General features: G+C 35.7%; 1 protein-coding gene across 1 annotated transcript; it reads right to left on the bottom strand.

Annotated features, from left to right (window-relative positions):
- Positions 1-18,015: 18,015 nt before the first annotated feature.
- LOC137934872 (vesicle-associated protein 2-1-like) lies at positions 18,016-21,401 on the bottom strand. The gene is made up of 8 exons (XM_068779430.1): positions 20,961-21,401; positions 20,385-20,455; positions 20,179-20,260; positions 19,975-20,090; positions 19,741-19,890; positions 19,616-19,639; positions 18,803-18,877; positions 18,016-18,330 (listed from the first exon to the last, which is right to left on the bottom strand). The coding sequence occupies exons 1-8, from the start codon at positions 21,010-21,012 to the stop codon at positions 18,196-18,198; spliced, it is 705 nt and encodes a 234-aa protein (XP_068635531.1). The 5' UTR covers positions 21,013-21,401; the 3' UTR covers positions 18,016-18,195.
- Between the last annotated feature and the right edge of the window lie 116 nt (positions 21,402-21,517).

Consider the following 21,517-nt stretch of genomic DNA (forward strand, 5'->3'; position numbering starts at 1 on the left):
TCTTCAACTTCTGGAGTTCTATCATCAAAGAGCTGGTGCACCCACTTTGGTTGTGGCTTCCGTGGGGATGCACTAAGTTGGCTTGTTGTTTCTTTTTTAACAGAAACATCTTCTACATCACTTACTAGCTGTTCAGCAGGCACTTGGTGAGTTACTTTATCGGTGGGTGACAAAATGGCAGGATCATTATCCTCCATTGAGAGTGGTCGCTCATTAAACACCACATCTCGGCTTATGACTAACTTCTTGGCCTCTACATCATAGAGTCTATATGCTTTAGACTCTTCACTATAACCCAAGAAGATACATTTCTTGCTCTTGTCATCTAATTTCTTTCTTTTTTCTTTGGGAATGTGTACAAAACACTCACACCCAAATTTTCTTAAATGAGACACAGAAGGTTTCATACCTGAGTAAGCCTCATTTGGAGTCTTGTCATTCAATGCTTTTGTGGAGCATCGATTTAGGACATATACTGCTGTATTTACTGCTTCTCCCTAGAACATATCTGGTAGCCCAACACCTTTTATCATGCACCAAGCCATTTCCACCACCGTTCGATTTTGACGTTCAACTACACCATTTTTTTCTGGTGTATGTGGAGCAGTAAGTTGGCGTTTGATGCCAATTGAATTACAGTAGCTAGAGAATTCAGCAGAACAGAATTCCCCCCCACGATCTGTACGAAACTTCTTCACAGTTGCTGCGTTCTCATTTGTCACTTGCTTATGCCACACCTTGAATTTTGCAAGAGCATCAGCCTTGTCCCGAAGGAAGTACACCCACATTTTTCTACTGTAATCGTCGACTAACAGCATAAAGTAGAAAGATCCTCCTAACGCCATCGTAGTCATTTTCCCATAGAGATCAGCATGTACCAACTCTAGAGGAGCCTTTGATTTGTTTTGACTCTCTTTGGGAAATGGTTTTCTTTGTTGCTTGCCCAGCATACAAGCTTCACAAGGTTCTTCAGTTACATCAATTGAAGGCAAATCTGTCACCATATTTTTCTTCTGCATTTCCTTCAACACATGAAAGGAAATATGTCCAAATCTTTCATGCCAAAGTTGACTATTTTTGGCATCAACAATAGCAGAAAGTGAGTTGATTTCATAAAGGTTATCTCTGCGGATACCTCTTGCAACTATGTTCTCATTTTTATCAAGAATAAGAGATTCATTTTTCTTGAACCGTACGTCCAAATCTTTGTCTGTAATTGCAGCTACGGACAACAGGTTTCTTGAGATTTGGGGAACAAGTAGAACATCCGCTATCTTCATACTTTCTCCATCATCAGACTGAATGGATATGGTGCCTATCCCTTCAACGGGACATCTCGCATTATTCCTGACCACCACGTTCATTGGTTGTTGTAGAGGATTTAAAGAATCGTATAATTCTTTCTTGCTGGTCATGTGTCGGGAAGCTCCAGAATCTAACACCCATGTACTCTTTTGTTGTACATGAGCACTAGAGCATGATTCCTCTGTGACAGTGAACAGAGGAAGCTCAATTTTTGCAGAATTTGTAGATTCTCTATTCTTCCAGTTTTGTTTCACCGTGCCGTTCTTCTCATCGTGGATTCGTGTTCTACAATCTTTGACAGCATGGCCCTTCTTGTTACAGTAATAAAATGATCCAAAGAACTTCTTACTCTTTGGTTTCTTCTTTGTTTCATTGCTAACCTTTGCATTTACTGTGAAGGCAAAGTCAGACTGATTGTCTCTACCTTTTAGCCTCATCTCCTCCTCCATCAATAAGGCAGAGAAATCTTCAAAGGTCAACGGAGGATCACGAACTTGTGTATTGAGTGTTGTCACGAGGCCGTCAAATTTTTGCGGCAGCACTCGAATACATCTTTGAGCAAGTTCCTCTATTGACTTGGCTATACCAACAGAAGCCATTTTATCACGTAGGTTTTTCATCCTAGTAATAAAAGACTCTCCTGCCTCATCTTCACTTAATCTTTCAGCAGCAAGTTGATTTTCCAGATTTTGGATATGAGTCTGGTTCCTCGTTTCATACTGATTTTTCAGTATGTTCCATGCTTCATTCGCCTTCGAAGTATGTTGAATCAGGGTGAGGACAGAATCTTGTATACTTGTGACAATTGCACAAAGTGCATCAGCATTCTTCCTTCTCCAATCTTTGACGAGCTGAGGATTAGGAGGAGTGATCTTTTCACCATTGGTGACAGCAACAGGTTCAACATCAACTCCCAGAACTATATCAAGAAGTTCATAGGAGTCCAGAATCGTAGTGATTTTGAACTTCCACAGGAGATAGTTCGTACCATCAAGTTTGCCTTCTGTGAAAGTTGGGGGACAAATACGTATTGTTGGTACAGAACCAGAACTAGCAGTAGAGCTACTAGGCTTAAGATCAGTCATGATGTTGTACTTTACGACAGATGATTGTTGTTAAGAGTCCCCTAGAGCTCTGATACCATGTAAAACAGAGTAAGTTTTCTGGATACCAATGCAGCTGAAGAACACCTCTATTTATAAGTGTTTTTCATCTAGGAAGCTTGTTGAGCAAGTCATCCTGTTGTCCTCCATGTTGGCACTTGGTGATGCAATCGTGACACATGCATACCGTGGGGTCAGCCCTGTTAGACCCCCGTCGGGGTTAACGCCCCGAACCCTACTATCTGTTTTATAGTTTCTTCACAAGTAACCATTGCGGTCACAATTTGACCTCATCAGCGTCTAAGCTGGAACCGTTAACTAATTACTCACTATCGACATTGGCGCTCCTCATACTTGGGGGCCAGTGAATACATTACATTAACGGTAACTTGAGAGAGGTGGGCATTGATACACTAACAGGCCCACACATCCAAGAGAGGTGGTATCATGGTAAATAAGAAGACTTCTAATAACGATGGCATAAGGATGTACTTAGTCAAGGAAGAACAAGTCTACTTATGTCTTTTCTTATGTAAATCTTGTAGCCATAAGAGCATTATGGATATTGTAACATCCTCTCAAAAAATTTAAATAGAGGCCCTTGGCTTAGGTTAGAGCATTCAAGCTCTCTCTGCCTCTCTTAATTTGTCCAAGTTCTCTCTTAGCCTAAAGGTTCTCTCTCTCCCTTTATCTCTTCTCTTCTCTTCTTCTTTTCTTTTCCTCTCCCTCTCTTACTTTGCTCGAGGTTCTAATCATGAGATCTTAAAACCAATATGGTATCAAAGCAAGGAAAGATCTGAGAAGGAAAAGCAGAAGAAGATGGAGAAGAAGGGCACAAAGAAGAAGAAGAAGAAGAAGAAGAAAAATAAAAAGAAAGAAGAAGAGTTTGTCATTTTTCCTTTAGTCTTTTTTCACAATTCATGTTTTTCATTGGATTTTCAACTCTCTTATTGTATGTTTCATATAAAAATTTTATATTATTGGAAAGATAATTGAGTCTAGTTTCCAACTCAAAAACATAGTTGAGTTCATATTTTCTTAGAAAGAGAAATCGACATCTGAAGTAGCAAAGGTCAAGGAGAAGAAAAGTTTCATGCACTTTCGTGCACCAACAGGAAGCTTCAACTATCAAGACCTTTTATGCCATCAAGAATGAGACTTTATATGGAGAATTATATATCAAAAGAAATATCTGTAAGTCTATTTTCTTTCCTATTCAACCAATTCTCAATCTCAATTTTTTATATGGAGATATCAATCTAGAAAGAGTCAATGGGCATGCTAGCCAAAGGAGAAAGAGTACTCAGTTCGGCCAGATTACAGAGTCTAAAATCTATCAGATTATTTATCTCAAAAAAATATATTTTATGAAGATTAGTTATACTTGGATGAAAGTTATTTATGTCTAGTTTTAGAAGGAGAAAATTTTATGTCAATCTGATCTATATTTAAGGAGATATTGCATTGGAAGAATCAAAGGTTATGCTGGTATCCTACTGCTTGCAGAGATCCAAATTTAAGTTGAATTTTTTTGCTTCATTTTTTGAGTTGTTCTTATTGATCAACAATATCAAGAAATTATCTCATGATCTACCCTTGGAAAGTTTCTATTTGTTAACTAACAATTTCTGAAAAGAATCTTTAGAAGATTATTTTATTTTCAGAAACTTTCCTTGATTTATTTGTCAAAGAGAAGAAGTGTTCCTATTTTGAATTATGAACTTTTTTGCCTGGCACGAATTTGTGAGATTTTGTTCGCGATTTGGAAAGATTAAAAGAATCTAATTTGATATCCTTGAGTATTAAAGCAAGGAAAGATTGATTTTTTGGTAAAAGTGCCATAATACAAGGGAAAGTTTCCTTAATTTATATTTGGAAGTGGATGATTTTATGAAAGATCTTCTCAAGATCATGATTTGGTGGATAATTTGATTATGGAAGATATAATTTTTGGATAGCCAAGAGTTTTCATAATGAAGTGCATGATTAATTAACTAAAGTCAATAATTGAAAGATTGGGTTCAGCTTGAGTCGAGTTGGTTCAAGTTGTCACTTACTTGGGCTCTTTGATTTGGTTTGGTCCTTCTTAAAAAAATGATGCCAATTGATATTTGAGCTATTGTGAATTTATTACTACTAACGTCCGTTATTAGTGGATGAAAATTGAGATGGAAAATTGACCTAAGCCCATCATCAACTGGGGCTAGCTCAATTTACCAAGGAAGGGCATCTCCGGCTAAGTTTAGTGATATGGTGATTCACAAATATTTTTTGGTGAGCATGTACTTAATCTTTTCGTTCTTGAGTTGATTATTAGCCCTTGCCAGTCCTAAGAGGATCAATAGCTCTTGGCTTGAAGTTTACCAAGGCTTGGAAATTATTTTTTTACTTCATCCTTTACAAGCAATTAATGACTTGGTTCCAACTTATTATTTGGTGCACATTCTCCTTATTCAAGGATGGACTTGCTGCGGATTATTTCATGTGTCCTTATTTTGGCACGTGTTATTTGGGCATTGGCTCATATCCTCTGCTACTATTGTCTCTCTGATTGAGACATTATTATTGAAAGACTTTTCGGTTACTGACTGTTGTCAACATTAGTTATTCTAATGAAGAAGAAATCACATGGTAGCCCTAACATAATATCTTTTGGTGATTCCCCATTACCCTCTCATTATTTTTTAAAAATTACTTATGAGCAATGCCCATAGACCCACTACCTATAGAGGATAAGAGTGTGCTTAACATCCATCATGAGTCAAGTCTATTATTCACCCAAGAGGTGTTTTTTTGAGCTACCCAGAGAAAGTGGGTAGATTCTGTGTGCCACAGTTGGGCTACTTTTTCGTCTTTGAAATTGAGCGGTGAGTATTTCTGAATATAACCATTTTACTGGATTATGGAGCTTTGTCATATGGCTAAGAGTGATTTTTTTTTCTCACCATGATTTGTTGCCAGCTGGGTATCTTGAAAAGAACAAAGAGATCACCAGCTTGAGGGGAAGTATTGGAAGATATGATTAAGGTAGACTACCATTTTGTACGGGAAGATCGCATCTACCATTTGCAACTAGCTGGACGTTTATGATGTTCTCTCATCCCTATCTTGAGCGGAAGTGTTGGAAGATGGGCTAAAACCCACATGACCAAGGAATACCCACACATCCAAGGAGAAGGCCCACATGTCCAAGAGAGGTAACATCATGGTAAATAAGAAGACTTCTCATAAAGATGGCACAAGGATCTTAAATTCAGCACAGACTATGACCATTTTGACTGGAGTGTGGAACATTGTCATACGGCTAGGAGTGATTTTTCTTTTCTCGCCATTATATTGTGCATGTTGGGTCTCTTGGTAGAACAAAGAGATCACCAGCTTAAGGGGGAGTGTTAGAAGATATGATTGGACTACCATTTTATACGGCAATATCCTATCCACCATTTGTAGTAACCTGGGCGTTTATGATGTTCACTCACCCCCAGCTTGTGGGGGACTGTTGGAAGATGGGCTCAGTCCTACACAATCAAGGAAGGCCCACACGTCCAAGAGAGGAGTGTTGGAAGATGGGCTCAATCCCACATGACCAAGGAAGGTGCACATGTCCAAGAGAGACGACATAATAGTAAATAAAGAATTATCGCATAAAGATGACACTGATGTAATTAGTTAAAATCTTTTTTGTCTCTTCTTCACTCTTCTAGGGTGAAGAGCATAATAATAATATTATAGTTTTATTCATCTCTAAATAGAGCTTCTGGGGGAGGGTTTGGACACAAGTCCATAACCTCATTCTTCCTCCTATTTTCTCCCTAACATGCCTTCTCTCATTTTCTCCATGGCGTAATTCATGAAGTCCTGAAAATCAAAAATATTCACCACTATAGTTACTCGACCTAGGTTCAAACCATGTGAAACTGATCATTCAATGTTTACCAAAAACACTATCCATGGGAAGATTCGCATGGTTGTGTATGTTGATGACATTGTCATTACTGCTGGTAACTATAATGACATTAAGAAAGTTAAGGACTTAGAACAAAGAATTTTAGACCAAAGATCTAGGATTTTTCAAATATTTTTTGGGTATAGAAATTCTTGAATCTAGTTATGGTATTGTCTTGTCATAGAGAAAATATGTACTTGATCACTTAAAGGAAACTGGGATGTTTGGGAGTAAATCAACCAATACACCCATGGAACTGAATGTTCGACTATGTTCTGAAGCAAGTAATGATGTTGATGTTGATGTTGGTTGTTATTAACGGTTGGTTGGAAAATTAATATATTTCATTGTTACGAGATCATATATATCATATTCAATCAGTGTTATCAATCAATTCATGCATCGACCTCAGTAGTCACATTGAATGGCTTTTGAGAAAAATATCCAGTATTTGAAGAAAAGTCCAGGTCAAAGATTATTGATTTAATCCCATAGACATACTGTTATTGAGGGTTTTGCAGATGTTGATTGGGCAGGTTCTCTTGATGTTAGGAAGTCCACCTGTAGGTACTATTATAGGAGGTAACTTAGTCACAATGAGAAGCGAGAAACAAAATGTTGTGGCAAGGTCAAGTGCTGAGGCTAAATATAGAGCTATGACAGATACAGTAAATGAGCTACTATGGCTTAAATCCTTCATGACCGAGCATGGGTTCCATATAACTAAGCCTATGAAGCTTTACTGTGATAATCATGTTGCCATTCATATTGTTACCACCCCCGTATTTCATGAAAGGAATAAACGCATCGAGATAGATTGTCACTTCATTTGAGAAAAGTTACAAGCCGGTGTTATATCAGTTTACCCTCTTATAACCAACTAGTTGACAACATTATGAAGGCTATTACTGCAAGATCTCTCTTTGATATGTGTCCCAAGATGGGAATATTTGATTTTGTTCATGAGCTAGAGGGGGAGTGTTAAAAATATGTTTGACATTCTATTTAATTAGGCGAAGGAGTGGCATAAGGTGTAATTAAGTAAAAGTTTAAGTTCTTTTTTCCTTTCATGTACTTGGGCTTCCATCCCTCTCATCTATAAATAATGAAATTAAGGGGAGAGCCACAAGTGTGGTCTCTTTTCTCCCTAAAACCCTAGTGTTTCATCAATCTTGTTCCCTCTCTCTTGCCTTTTTTGCTTTCTTTTCCCTCTTCTACTTTCTATTTTCTTCTTCTTCTAAACACTAGGCCTTCTAGTGATAAAACCCTAGAATCTAACATGTATAATTTGGAAAAAAACTTTACCATTAGTGTTTTGCTAATTTTTTTTATCACAAACTCTTTCTCCTATTGGTAGCTTCGAAGACTTGATGGAATGGTTTCCACAAATGTTTTAGTAGAAGATCAGGTTTGATGATGGTTCCAAATGGTCTTGGGTTAACTGCATGGATGGTGATGGACTTAAGTAGCTTTTTGGGTGTTAAACTTCTTAAAGAGATAATACCTTACTGACTTATTATAATTTGAATACAATGAGCCTCTATTTATAATAGAAGAAACAAATAGAATCCAATTACAATTAAATTACTCCTTGTCCTAGTTACTCCCAAAGTTAAACACTAATAGATAAGTCCTAGAATAATTAAACAACTAAACATAACTAGAAGGCTAACATAGGTAAATCATCTTTAATCAAGACTCTTTTGTAAGACCTCCTTCCACGAGACTCCTCTTTGACTCCACCATATTTATAATAGAGGAAAAAAATAGAATCCAATTACAATTAAACTACCTATTGCCCTAGTTGCACCTAAAGTCAAACACTAATAGATAAGTCCTAAAATAATTAAACAACTAAACATAACTAGAAGGCTAACACAGGTAAATCATCTTTAATCGAGACTCTTTTGTAAGACCTCCTTCCATGAGGCTCCTCTTAGACTTTACATTATTTATAATAGAGGAAACAAATAGAATTCAATTACAATTAAACTGCCTTGTCCCAGTTAAACTCAAAGTCAAACACTGAAAGATAAGTCTTAGAACAATTAAACAATAGAACATAAATAGATGACTCACATAACTAAAACATTTTTAATTGAGACTCTTATGTGAGACCTTCCATGAGACTCCTTGCTATGAGAGTCATGTAAGACTCTTCCACACTTGCTCTTCAACACTCCTCTTCAAGTTGGAGTTTATAACTTCAACTTGTAATGAAAAAAATTCTTATTCTTCAATCTTCTTTTAATCAATTTTTTTCATAGATGAGAAATCTTCCTCATTTGTTTTCCCCTTTTCTTGAATATTTTGGTTAGATAAAAATTACCACAACATGTGGAATAAAATACCTCATTCTTGTATTTCTCCCCCTCCAGTTGAGGATAAAAAGGACATAGAGACCTAACTTGGACAAAACACAATATGAGATATCACTCTTAGCCACGACAAAGCTCCATACCCCAGTCGAAATGGTTATATTTTGAAACACACTCAATTCAATTTCAAAGGAAAAAAAATGGCCCAACTTTCAGACACAACAAAGAAACTACGCACTTTTAAGGGTAGCTCAAACACAAATGACCTCTTGGATGAAGAACAAAAAGACTTGACTTAACATGGATATTGGGCACACTCCTATACTTTTAGATAGTGTGTCTAGGTATTACAATGTAGTGATGAAAATAAGATTATAAACTTAGAAGTACTAGAGGAAAACAATTTAAACTAAAAGGAGGCGACTATGCAACACCCATACTTCCAAATGAATCTAGAATATGACCATATTTTTGAAAAAATAAATAGGGGAGATTGTAATAGTAGACTTAACAAACCCGTTTGACCAAGTATGACCTCAAGGGAGTTTCTGGGGGGTGACCAATTTTTTTTGAAGTTGAGATTCGTAAGATACACAACCAAGTAACAAAAATGCAAAAAAAATGAAAATAATATCCAAGCAGGATATCACGTACCATGAACGAGTACATCATAGAATAATTAAGTCTGATTGAAACTCTTTGATTTGAAAATAAGTTTACATAAAAAACTAGGACTCTAGGAGTAAAGGAAACTTAATTCACGTCAATGCATTGAGAGGTAATATGAGAGAAAATAATAAAAGGAGATATTTTTGGCGGGCCTTTAGTACTTCTGATATTGATATCTTCCAAATTATAGCTTAAAATAACAAATAGTTTGTTGCTCAAGAAGATATATAAAGATTTGTTCTTAAATTTGTTATGACCGCTTGATTTGCATCGTTCTGTTGCATAACCCTTGTCAACTCTAGTGAGAATATCTCCTTACGTATAGATCAAATTGACATTAAAATTGTTTCTTATTAAACTAGACTTTAATATATTTTATTAAAGTATAATATTTCTTCACGAAATATACTTCATTTGAGATGAATAATCTGATAGATTTTGGACTCTACAATCTGGTCGAACTGAGTAGTCTTTCTTCTTCGGTTAGCATTACCATTGATTCTTTCGATATTGATATGTCCATCTAGAAAATTCAGATTGGGAATTAGCTTGATAGGTTAGAAAATATACTTAAGAATATTTCTTTTGACATATAGTTCTTGACATAAAATGACTTGAAAATTGAAGCTTTCTATTACTGCTCAAACTTCTCTTGCTATATGACCTTTTCTATTTCAATTATCTATTTATTTTTGTAGAAAACTCTGATTTCCAAACTTCTTTTTGCATTGGAAAGTAGACTAAAATATTTTTCCATGAATATATAATTTTTAACATGAAAATTTCTGTATGGAGGTGCAAAGGCCAATGAAATAATAGGTATTGGGATAGGAAATGAAGAAAAAGGTAGAATACTAGAGATGATAAATAAAAAAAGGATTATATGATCTCTGAGGTTGATCGAGTAAATTCGTAGAACTTGCTTTGATACCATGTTGAATTTTTGAAAAGAGAAATACTTCACTGAATTATTATAATTTGAGTACAATGACCCTCTATTTATAATAGAGAAAAAATAAAATCTAGTTACAATTAAACTACTTTTGTCCTAGTTACACCCAATGACAAACACTAAAAAATAAGACCTAAAACAATTAAACAACTGAACATAAATAGAAGATTAACATAATTATAACACCTTCAATTGAGACATTTCTACGAGACTTCCTTCCATGAGATTCCTCTTAGACTTCGCCATAATAATTTTGGCTTTGTGAAACTTTTTGTTGGAATAGTTGGAATATTCATGGAAGACTCTTCCATACTTGCTCATCAACACTAAGTAAATTCTTAAAGGGGCTATCAAAACTGGTTGGTCAAGGGAGAAGAAGATAGGGTTGACCGAGCAAGGATTCTTCTATTTTATGGTCATCTATTGAAGATGTAGGAGGCTCTTGGGGCTATTGGCATTTGAGGGTAGTTTATATTTTTTAAGGAATATAGTAGGATTAGGGTTTGGCTCTAGAGGGAATAGTCATGGGTCTTCTTTTGAGGATGCTTCAATACATGTATTTGGTTGGATGTTTAGAATGGAAAATTGAGAAGAGGAAGACCAATTGAATGTTAGTTTGTTCTCTTCTTGACCCTCCAAATGATAAGAAAACCCATAAATTGTCAGGGTCCATAAATGGGATTCCCATTTGTCATCCTCAGTAGGGGTGGTATCAAACCAAGTTGGTTCACTAATAGCTCGATCTCGACTCGGATCCGGCTCTGTTCGGCTCAATTCGAAAGTATTTTGAATTGAGTTCGAGCAACGGTTCGTGCTCGTTTAAGTAACTGAGCTGAACTTGAGTGAGCTGCGGTTCGGTTAATGTTGGAAGATATGCCCAAGCTCACATGATCGAGGAAGATCCACATATCTAAGAGTATTGTAAGATGGGCCACACGACTATGGAAGACCCACATATCTAAGAGTATTATTGTAAGATGGGCCACACGACCAAGGAAGACCCACATATCTAAGAGTATTGTAAGATGGGCCAAAGCCCATAAGAAGTAGGACCCACCATGATAACCATGAGCTGGCATCTTTATCACATAAGTTAGAAGATCAAGTGGGATTCACAAAGATAACCACAAGCTGGTTGGAAGATTAAGGACTCACAAAGATGACCACGAGATGGTTAGTAGATCAAGTGAGATCCACAAAGATAGCCACAAGCTAGCATCTTTATCTTATGGTCACGTCCTCATAGAAGAGTTCTAGTTTGAGTTATGTTGTCTTCTATTTATATTGAGTTATTTAATTATGCTAGGACTTATCTTTAAATGTTAGAGTTTGGGTGTAATTGGGACAAAGGTAGTTTTATTGTAATTGGACTCTACTACCTTCCTATATTATAAATAAAGGTTCATGTACTTCGATAATAATAAGTCAATAAATTATTTCTCTTTTCCATAAATTCAACATAGTATTAGAGCAGGTTCTATGAGTTGACTCAGTCAACCCACAGAGATAATGTGATACTTTTTTGATCTATTATTTCAAGCAGTTTAGGTTTTGTATTTTTTTTTTTAGTCCCTACACCTGTTAGTTGTTTTATGTTTTTCACCTCTATACTAATCTTTTCATATTGAAAATTATATATTGATGGAAAGATATTCGAGTCTACTTTCCAAGGAAAAATGATTTTTTTCCAATCGGAGTTATCTACAAAGAAATCAATATTTGAAGCGGCAAAGGTCAGATTGCCAAAAAAGGTTCGAGCAGCAACAAAAAGCTTCAACTTCTAAGGTATTTTATGCTATCAATAACGAGACTTTATATGGAAAATTATATATAAAAATAAATATATGTAAGTTATTTTCTTACCTATTCAACCAATTCTGGATCTGAGTTATCTGCAAAAAGAAATCGATATTTGAAGCAGCCAAGGTCATATTGCAAAAGAGGTTTGAGTAACAGCTGAAAGCTTCAACTTCCAAGGTACTTTATGCTATCAAGAACGAGACTTTATATGGAGAATTATATATCAAAAGAAATATATAGTAAGTATATTTTCTTACCTATTCAACCATTTTTTTATCTGAGTTTTTTTATAACGAGATATTGATCTTGGAAGAGTCAATGGTCAAGCTGGAAAAAAGGAAAAAAAGTACATATTACAGTGACGGAAATAGATCAAATTATTTATCTCCAAATAAGTATAATTTATGAAGAGAAGTTATACTTTTATGAAATTTATTTAAGTCTAGTTTCAAAAGGAAAAAATTTCATGTCAATCTGATCTATATTTAAAGATGTATTTGCATTGGAAGAATCAAAGGTGATGTTGGTATCCTGTTGCATTGAAAAATCCGAATTTAAGCCGATTGTTTTGCGTTACTTTTTGAGTTGCTATATCAGAAAAATATCTCACTTCTCCCTGGTTTGAGGGCTTATTACTACATCTATGTTATTTGGGCTTATTAATAAATCTATGATATTTGGTTCAAGCTGGGATCACTGCCATTACCTCCCAGCTTGAGGGGGAGAAGTAAAAAAAGTACAAGAAAGAGGTATTTTATTCTATATGTTGTGGATAAGTTTTATGTGACCAAAATATTCAAGAAAGGGGGAGCACAAAAGATGAAGCTTTTTCATCTAAGAAGAATTTTTTGCATCAAATTATTTCATGGGTCTTTTACAAGGTTTATTATTTTGGTTCGTGTTATATGGGCCCAAACCCATTTTAGTTGCATCTATTGTATCTATTTGGATAAGACATTATTATTGAAGAAGTGGTGGCCTTAATATCCTTTCTCATACCATCCTTTATTTGACTCTCAAAAATATCTTTGGGCCAACCCTTATTGTAACCTTTTGAGTGTTGCTACGGTTGGGACACCGTGACGAAGGAGCTTATTACTACATTTATGTTACCCGTTAATTTCTACCTGTGAGAGTCGATGCCCGGGTTGGGACACCGTGATGAATGAGCTTATTACTATATCTATGTTACATCATCGTGATGGAAGAACTTATTACTACATCTATGTTATACCCCCTCCCCCCTTAATTGACATTTATTACTCCTACCACTTGAGATTCGTTGTCCTGTAGAGGGACAAGATGATGAAGGAGTTTTATTACACTTCTGAGCATTGCGTATAGACCCACTACCTACAGAAGATAGGAGTGTTCTCCAACCTACTAGAGTATGGAGCAATATCATATGGCTTGGAGTGATTTTACTCTTACTTGCCTTATGCTAGCTGGGCATCATAGAAGAGCCACCACATGAGGGGGAGTGGTGGAAGATATGGAGAACTACCATTTTATACAAAAATATCTTATACATTATTTGTAGCAAGCTGGGAGTTCATGATGTTCTCTCATCCCCAGCTTGAGGAGTGTTGGAAGATGGGCCCAAACCCACACGACCAAGGAAGGCCCATATATTTAAGAGTATTGTAAGATGGGCCACATGACCAAGAAAGACCCACATATTTAAGAGTATTGTAAGATGGGCCCAAACCCATAAGAAGTAGGACCCACCATGATTACCACGAGCTGACATCCTTATCACATAAGTTGGAAGATCAAGTGGGACTGACAAAGATAACTACAATCTGGTTGGAAGATTAAGTAGGACTCACAAAGATAACCATGAGCTGGTTAGAAGCTCAAGTGGGACCCACAAAGATAGCCACAAGTTGTCATCTTTATCTTATGGTCACATCTTCATAAAAGAGTTCTAGTTTGAGTTATGTTGTCATCTATTTATATTGAGTTATTTAATTATGCTAGGACTTATCTTTAAGTGTTAGAGTTTGGGTGTAATTAGGACAAAAATAGTTTTATTGTAATTGGACTCTACTACCTTCCTCTATTATAAATAGAGGTTCATGGACTCTGATTATAATAAGTCAATGAAGTATTTTTTTTTTCATAAATTCAACAGTTCGCGAGCCGGCTCGGTTACTTAATATAACCCCACTTTTCACCTTTCAGAACCTCAACGATGGGAGGGAGCTTCATTTCAAAAACTCTCTTTAGAAACTCTCGTAGCCACCTCTCTGGTTTGAACTCGTAGCGGCAGTCTTTCCTCCATATCCTCTCCATTCGACAACAGTGGGAGGGGAGCTTTGTTTCAAAAACGCTCTTCAGAAACTCTCGTAACCACCTCTCTGGTTTGAATTCGCACCATTCTTTCCCCCATTTGCTCTCCATTCTCCCCATCAGGTAAATGCCATAGAAGATCTTGGTTCCTTTCTTTTGAACTATTCCATTGGGGAAGACGTCATCTTCTGTAACTTGGGGCAGAGAAGAAGATGGTTTGGTTAGTGGGTTTTGTGATCTTTGAAAAAGTTCTTTAAATTTTTGGCTCTTCAAAATCGGTAGTCTAATCGTAGCAAGAAAAGCTGGATTAAAATATTTTTTCGGTATAAAATTCATGAGTTATGATGTTTTTTTTACCTAGAAAGCATCGTCTCTATAACTTGGGGCAGAGAAGAAGATGGTTTTGTGATCTTTGAAACAATTCTTTAAAATTTTGACTCTTCAAAATTGGTAGTCTAATTGTAGCAATAAAAGCTGGAATAAAATATTTTTTCAGTTGAAAATTCATGAGTTCTGAGTTTTTTTTACCTGGAAAGCACCGTCTTTGTAACCTGGAGCAGAGACGTAGATGATTTGGTTAGTGGGGTTTTGTGATCTTTGAAACAATTCTTTAAACTTTTTACTCTTCAAAATTGGTAGTCTAATCGTAGTAAGAAAAACTGGATTAAAATATTTTTTTGGTTGAAAATTCATGAGTTCCGAGGTTTTTTTACTTGGAAAGCATCATCAACTGCTACCAATGGAGAAGTATTCATTTTTTGAAGGAGATGAAAAAGAAGAAGGATAAGATATGCATAATTATAATTTTGATTGGAATGGGTCTTTTAATTTTTTTCTTAGTTATATCACATCAAGAACAACTGATTAAACATTGTCTCTGATTGAAGAATCCTACTGTGTTGATTCAGAGTTGAAAGATTTTATTTTTTTTGTTCTTATTTCTCCAATTACCAAGAAGAGTTCCCTTCTTTGGACATGGTTGAGAGAATAGAGGGAACCTTCCCTGTCTCTATAAGAAAAGAAGCATATACTATTATGCAGAGTTTATGAATAATTTTGTTTGGGTGATTGTAAATTTGATATTGATATTTTATTTAAATTTTTGTGATTGATTATTGAATAAAGTTTATGCATACTATTATGTGGTACCTATGAACAATTTTATGTAGAGGCCATGCCTAATTTTAGGTAAAAATTATACATAATTTTATGTATAGTTTATTTGATATGTATTTTATGCAACATTTTAAATGTAGATTGGAGCTCATATCCGACTCGAACTCAAGCTCGAACTTGGTTAAAATTATTGAGCTCGAGTTCGAGCTCGATTCTAATTTTAGGCTTGAGGCTAGGCTCGACTCGAGTTCAAGTTCGAAGTATTTAAATCAAACCTAGCTCAAATATATACAAGTTTGAACTCGGCTCGATTCGATGCCACCCCTAATCCTCAGACAAAGCTTGATTGCTTGTATTCTCGCTCATTGAAAATGTTCCAAGTTACTTCAACAATCTACTTTGTAAAAGGAAATCTTGCTAAAAAAATCATTATGTTCCCTCTTTGTGTTCATCGTTGTGCTTTCTACGTATAAACTCCCTCCAGTTGAAGAATCAAATGAGATTTTTCTATGTATAAATCATTTTTCAGGTTCATCCTCTCCTCTGTTCAAGATGAAAGAAAAAATGATGAAAACCGAAGATGAGGCAGCAAAATAGTAGAGTTTTTCTTTTTATTTTGCTTTCTTTCTCGTTCTTTTTTTAGGATCGAGAACAACACAACATAGCATTTTATATCATAAGACATTTACTTTCTATTCTAGCCCAATTGCTTATTAAAAAAGCTTGAATTACAAGCTTTTTTTAAAAAAAAAAATCTTTTTTCAATTTTCACTGTTTTGATATGTAATCCTGTTAAGAAAAAAACAGCTTTCTAACCAAGCTTTTTATGTAGAGGCCAAGCCTAATTTTAAATAAAAATTATACATAATTTTGTGTATAGTTTATTTGATATGTATTTTATGCAACCTTTTAAATATAGGTTAGAACTCGAACTCGAGCTCGAACTTGGTTAAAATTTTTGGGTTCGAGCTCAATTCCAATTTTAGGCTCGAGGTTAGACTCGAACTCAAAGTATTTAAATCAAGTGTAGCTCGAACATATGCAAGTTCGAGCTCGGCTCGATTCGATGCCACCCTTAATCCTGAGACAAAGCTTGATCGCTTGTGTTCTCTCTCATTGTCAATGTTCCAACTTACTTCAACAATCTACTTTATAAAAGGAGATCTTGCAAAAAAAAAAAAATCATTATGTTCCCTCTTTGTGTTCGTCATTGTGCTTTCTACATATAAACTCCCTCAGTTGAAGAATCAAATGAGATTTTTCTCTATATAAATCATTTTTCAGGTCCCTCCTCTCCTCCTCAAGATGGAAAGAAAAAATGATGAAAAACGAAGATGAGGCAGCAAAATAGTGGAGTTTTCTTTTTATTTTGCTTTCTTTCTCGTTCTTTTTTTTAGGATTGAGAGCAACACAACGTAACATTTTATCTCATAGGACTTTTACTTTCTATTCTATCCCAATTGCATATTAGAAAAGCTTGAATTACAAGCTTTTTGTTTTTTTGAAATTTTCTTTTTTCAATTTTCACTGTTTTGATATGTAATCCTGTTAAAAAAAAAAACAGCTTTCTAACCAAGCTGTGCCAAACGCTACGAAAGTGTTGCAAATCAAGCTGGGTGCCATCTTGCATGAAGCAACGTGACCCTCTAATGTATGGTTTTGGCCTCGGTCAAATACTTAAATCAAGCCTATAGATACAAGTTGAGGTACCTCATCTTGAGAGAGGTTATTACAGTTTAGAACTTCTGACAATTCTAGGTACCTCAATTTCCAATCTCCAACAGAAAACCCTTTTTTTCCAATTTGATTTTAATCACAAGTAAACTCGCAAACTGAAGCTGCAAATCCCTTAATTAATGGTAGGTTACTCATATTCCTTATCCATTTCTAAAAATGTTTCTTAGCATTTCAGCCAAGTTAGAGCTGTAAAAGCTAGTGCATCTTTTGGCCTCTTGGATCAATTTTTTGGTCTCTTTCAACTCTGCAAATTACAGGATTCTCAAACAAAGCCACAACGAAAGAATACAACTGGTTTAAATTCAAAAACTTGAATTTTTTTGCTGAGACTGTTCCATAGTAGGGTTGAGAAAACATTGAAGGAAAATAGAAGAAGAGGGAATTGGAAGAAGGGAGAGAGTATCAAACCAAACAGATAATCACTTTTTAATTTTCCTAATCAATTCAGTTGAATGTGAGGCCTCTGTTGTCTGCTACTGAACACTCCTGATGGGGGTTTTGCAAGAAACTTTTCGTCATTTTACAATTGCCATGGTGTTTTAAGAATATTAGTTCTTCTTCTCATTAAAGACTTGATAGCCTCCCCTGCCATCCAGACTCCACTAATTTTCAGCTAAATAGCTTCAAAATTATTCACTAAAAATGATAACTGCCAAGTCATTTGTCATTCTGTACAAAATATCTGAACTGCCAAGACCAAGCAAATATTGGAAGCAAGTGGCAGTAACAAAACCAGTCCGCAGACTGAAATGCCAGAATCGATGGCAAGACAGAAAATGCTGAATCTGCACTCATTTCATGGGTATTTTGTACAGTGTGAGCAGTGACACAAAACAAGCTCATAAAGACAAAGAAATGCACAAAAAAAGAATCAGCAACACCACGTAGAAATACAAAGGGCTGAAAATTATTATCTTCAAAGCAATTCCAAAAACTGGTGACAGTGCTTGTATGAAGTCATTCAGTAGATGGTGAAGACAAAGTAAGGTTCAAGATAAATCCAACCATAATGCCAGTAAGTGCGACAAAAGCAGCAAATGTCAATGAGAAGCCTGCATCCGCTCTTCGGTTTCTGCGCCTCTTCAGTATCTCCTACAAAAATGTTTTCACAAAAAGATATAAAAAATGTTGATTTTGTGTCATTGAGGATAGTGATGACATTATGCAAAGCAAAGGGTGGATGAGATTTCCTCTAGTCATTATCTTTGCAACTCCCATGATGCATATATGAATGCATCTATATCCATATTCTATATCTATACATAATGGAGTGAACAGCATTGTCTAATTTCTGCCAGTCAGAAGAAATTGGAGCAAAAAATCTTCAGGAGGAAATGAGATTGAATATTGAATTGAGTGAAAGGTAAGAATCTTTTCACTGTGGAGGTTGTAGGTTTGATCCAGGAATATTTACGTAAGTAAATACGACAAACATTAAACATAGCTAAATTCAAAATCATCTTCAGAAGGATTAGGTTGTTAATTTTAAGATCACCATATATTTGTGCTAATCATTTTTTATGATGCTGAAAAAGAAGAGGATAAATAAAATGAAATTCTGTACCAGTTCATGTTGCAATTGTTTTGTTTGCTGCACAACAAAGTCCCTTTCTTCCTTTACTCGCTTCAGTGCTAGGACCTAAACCATTGAAGCCAAAAGAAGAAACTCAACAAACCTTCATTACTTAAGTATCAGAAGATAAGCATTTAAGGACCTGCAATCCGTGAATGTAATATCAATGAACATATTTCAAATGCTTTAAACAAGTATCAGAGGGTCAAAACAGAACTTTTCATACTGACTTTGTTAGATTTCACTTCAAGCATCAATAGGACAAATAGTTGCTGTTGAAAACAAAGATTTATTGCTAGACAACAGAAGCTCTTCAAGAATTCAAAAGACACAAACACATGCAATTTACAGTGTTAAAAAGGCAAAAACCACTCTTTTGCATAAAAAGATTAAGAATGCAATTAGGTTGCCAAACATACACAAGTATAAATATACTCTCTCTCTCTCTACCTGACTGCAGACCTTTCAGTCCCATGATGGTCTCTTGCTCTGCTCATTGTATTGTTAATTCTCTAGCAAAAGAAGGGTCTGACCACCAAAACCTCCCTTTAATTCTTTTTAGGTCACTTAGGTGGTATTGACTGCTGGCCCTGTTAACATTCTCTTGTATTCTTTTTGTTTTTTAATAAAATCATACTACAACAAAAGCTTTATTTAGGAAACTCATCCAATTGGGGATACCTACTAAAAGCATTAAATAGATGTTCGTTTTGTATTTTTTAACAATGATAGTTAAAGGTCATAGAAAGCAAATGCTAACTTGAATAGATTCAGTGGCAAGATGAACAGAATGTGAAAGGTTACCTCATCATAGCCTGAACCATGCGTCTGCAAATCAAAGTAGATAAAAGTCATGTCCTCTAAAATCATATATGAGATGAAATAAAGAACTTTAAAAATGCAGATGTGAAAAGAAGAAAAGATCTTACAGATACTTCAGAACTGTGTTTTGAGCTCCTTAACATTGACGCAGTAATTAATGAGTCAGTTTCAGAATTTCCAAGGGCAGAATGTGTAGGAGAAGCGTAGACAACTCTAAGCTTGCACTCCTCTATTATCTTGTCAACATCTTTATTGAACTAAAAATAAAATAAAATAAACTATTTATGATGAAGTTAAAACAATCACAACCGTAACCATAAAAAAACAATGAATAACCGTACTGTTTCTGGTGGGATTTCATCAACATCCAAAGTAGGAACCACTTTTGTACTCTGCAGGAGAAATTTGTCTTTGCATTGCATATCAGGTGGATAATCTTTTTGTGCTTGGAGTGTGACTTTCATTGAGAGAGACCACAATTAGTACCACATGGAGGGAGAATATGGTATTAGATGAGCATATTTACGAAAAAAAGTAAGAGATACCTGTTATAAGACAATTATCCCAAGGTAGTATGATGCCTGTATTTGGTCTCACAAAGTACTTTCTGGGTGAAGTTGTTTTGACCTAGTTAAAGACAACAGACCAAAAATAAAACACCATCCATCTGTCTCTGGCTAAGGAACCCATAAGTGAACTTCAAAAAGAACCAGATGGAATAGTTAAATGTAATGAAACTTTACCAGTTTACCTTAAAAGCAACATGATGTTCAGTGTTGTTCACTATTTTGAGATCACAGCAGCACCGCTTTTCCAACTCAACTGTCGACAAAGACAAATCACAATTTTCAACCAAAAAAAAAAAAAAAAAAACTTTGAGAGAATAACAAAACCAAGCAATTTGAGTTAATTCATAGGGAGAAGGCAGAGCGTCCAAGCGGAAATTGTATGAGATAATGTCAGATGCTATGACGCGTATCAATGGGAACGCAAATCCAGTAACACATTGCTGTCGATTTTCGGATAGATATTCTCCTCTTCCCCTTTAAAGAAATAGATTACAGAAAAAAGATTTATGGGCTGACGGTAGCATGATAGTTTTCAGATCAAGAACCTAAATTCCACTGATTAGAGCTTCTTTACCGCAATGGAAGAAGAACTAGTCAGTTTCATTAATAATGCAAACTAAGGACTCAAAAAACTCACTATACCCGGTTTTTCCCAACCCTTATTTTGGGAGTTCCACAGATAGGAACACAAGAAAGCAAAAATCAAATCGAAAAAAACATTGGATAAGCAGAAGTGCAAGAAAAATGGGATAACTTACATTGAAAAGTAAGCTCCTCGGGATGAACAGAGATCAACTGGTCACCAGTCATGGTTGCCACCAGGTCAATCCAGTCGACGATCAAAGCCTAGATAGTTCAAAAGCTCCGACTGGAACCTCCGACACCCTGGACGCGGAACGAAAGGGAGATGAAAACACCCAGAAGAAAATGAGGATCGAAGAGGTCGGACATGTGGCAGAGAAATTCCAGTAACACACCTCGTAACAGACTGAGAGAAATTACGGATTGCTCGGTCCAAAATCCCCTGGAAGTTTCAACAATTTCGGATCTAAGTATGAGGGTGGGAAGGACAGAAGTGTTAACCGAGTCAGTGTCACGCCCCTGAGCTGGAGCTGCAGTGAAGTGACGAGGCAGAATGATTTCCGGGTTCACTTTCTGCTGGCGCTTGGGTCTACGTAACTGTGTTTCTTCTGCTCTGTTCAACGCTAAAAAACTGGAGAGGGACGGGACGGTACAAGTCAATGGAAAAAAAATCTCAAATCCCACCAGCCTCAGAAAGCCATAATTTACTCTCACCATGAGAATATTAAGTCAA

Source organism: Aristolochia californica, unplaced genomic scaffold, assembly GCF_029961685.1.
Source record: "Aristolochia californica isolate CCGP_79_NKW_82.1479 unplaced genomic scaffold, dmAriCali1.0.hap1 SCAF_6, whole genome shotgun sequence".
NCBI classification, from domain to species: Eukaryota; Viridiplantae; Streptophyta; class Magnoliopsida; order Piperales; family Aristolochiaceae; genus Aristolochia; species Aristolochia californica.

Coding starts and splice junctions, on each gene's coding strand:
- LOC137934872 (XM_068779430.1), bottom strand. CDS start 21,012: ATGACTGGTGACCAGTTGATCTCTGTTCATCCCGAGGAGCTTACTTTT. Junction 20,456..20,960: donor CGAGGAGCTTACTTTTCAAT/GTAAGTTATCCC, acceptor CTTTGTCGACAG/TTGAGTTGGAAAAGCGGTGC. Junction 19,640..19,740: donor AACACAGTTCTGAAGTATCT/GTAAGATCTTTT, acceptor TTTGATTTGCAG/ACGCATGGTTCAGGCTATGA.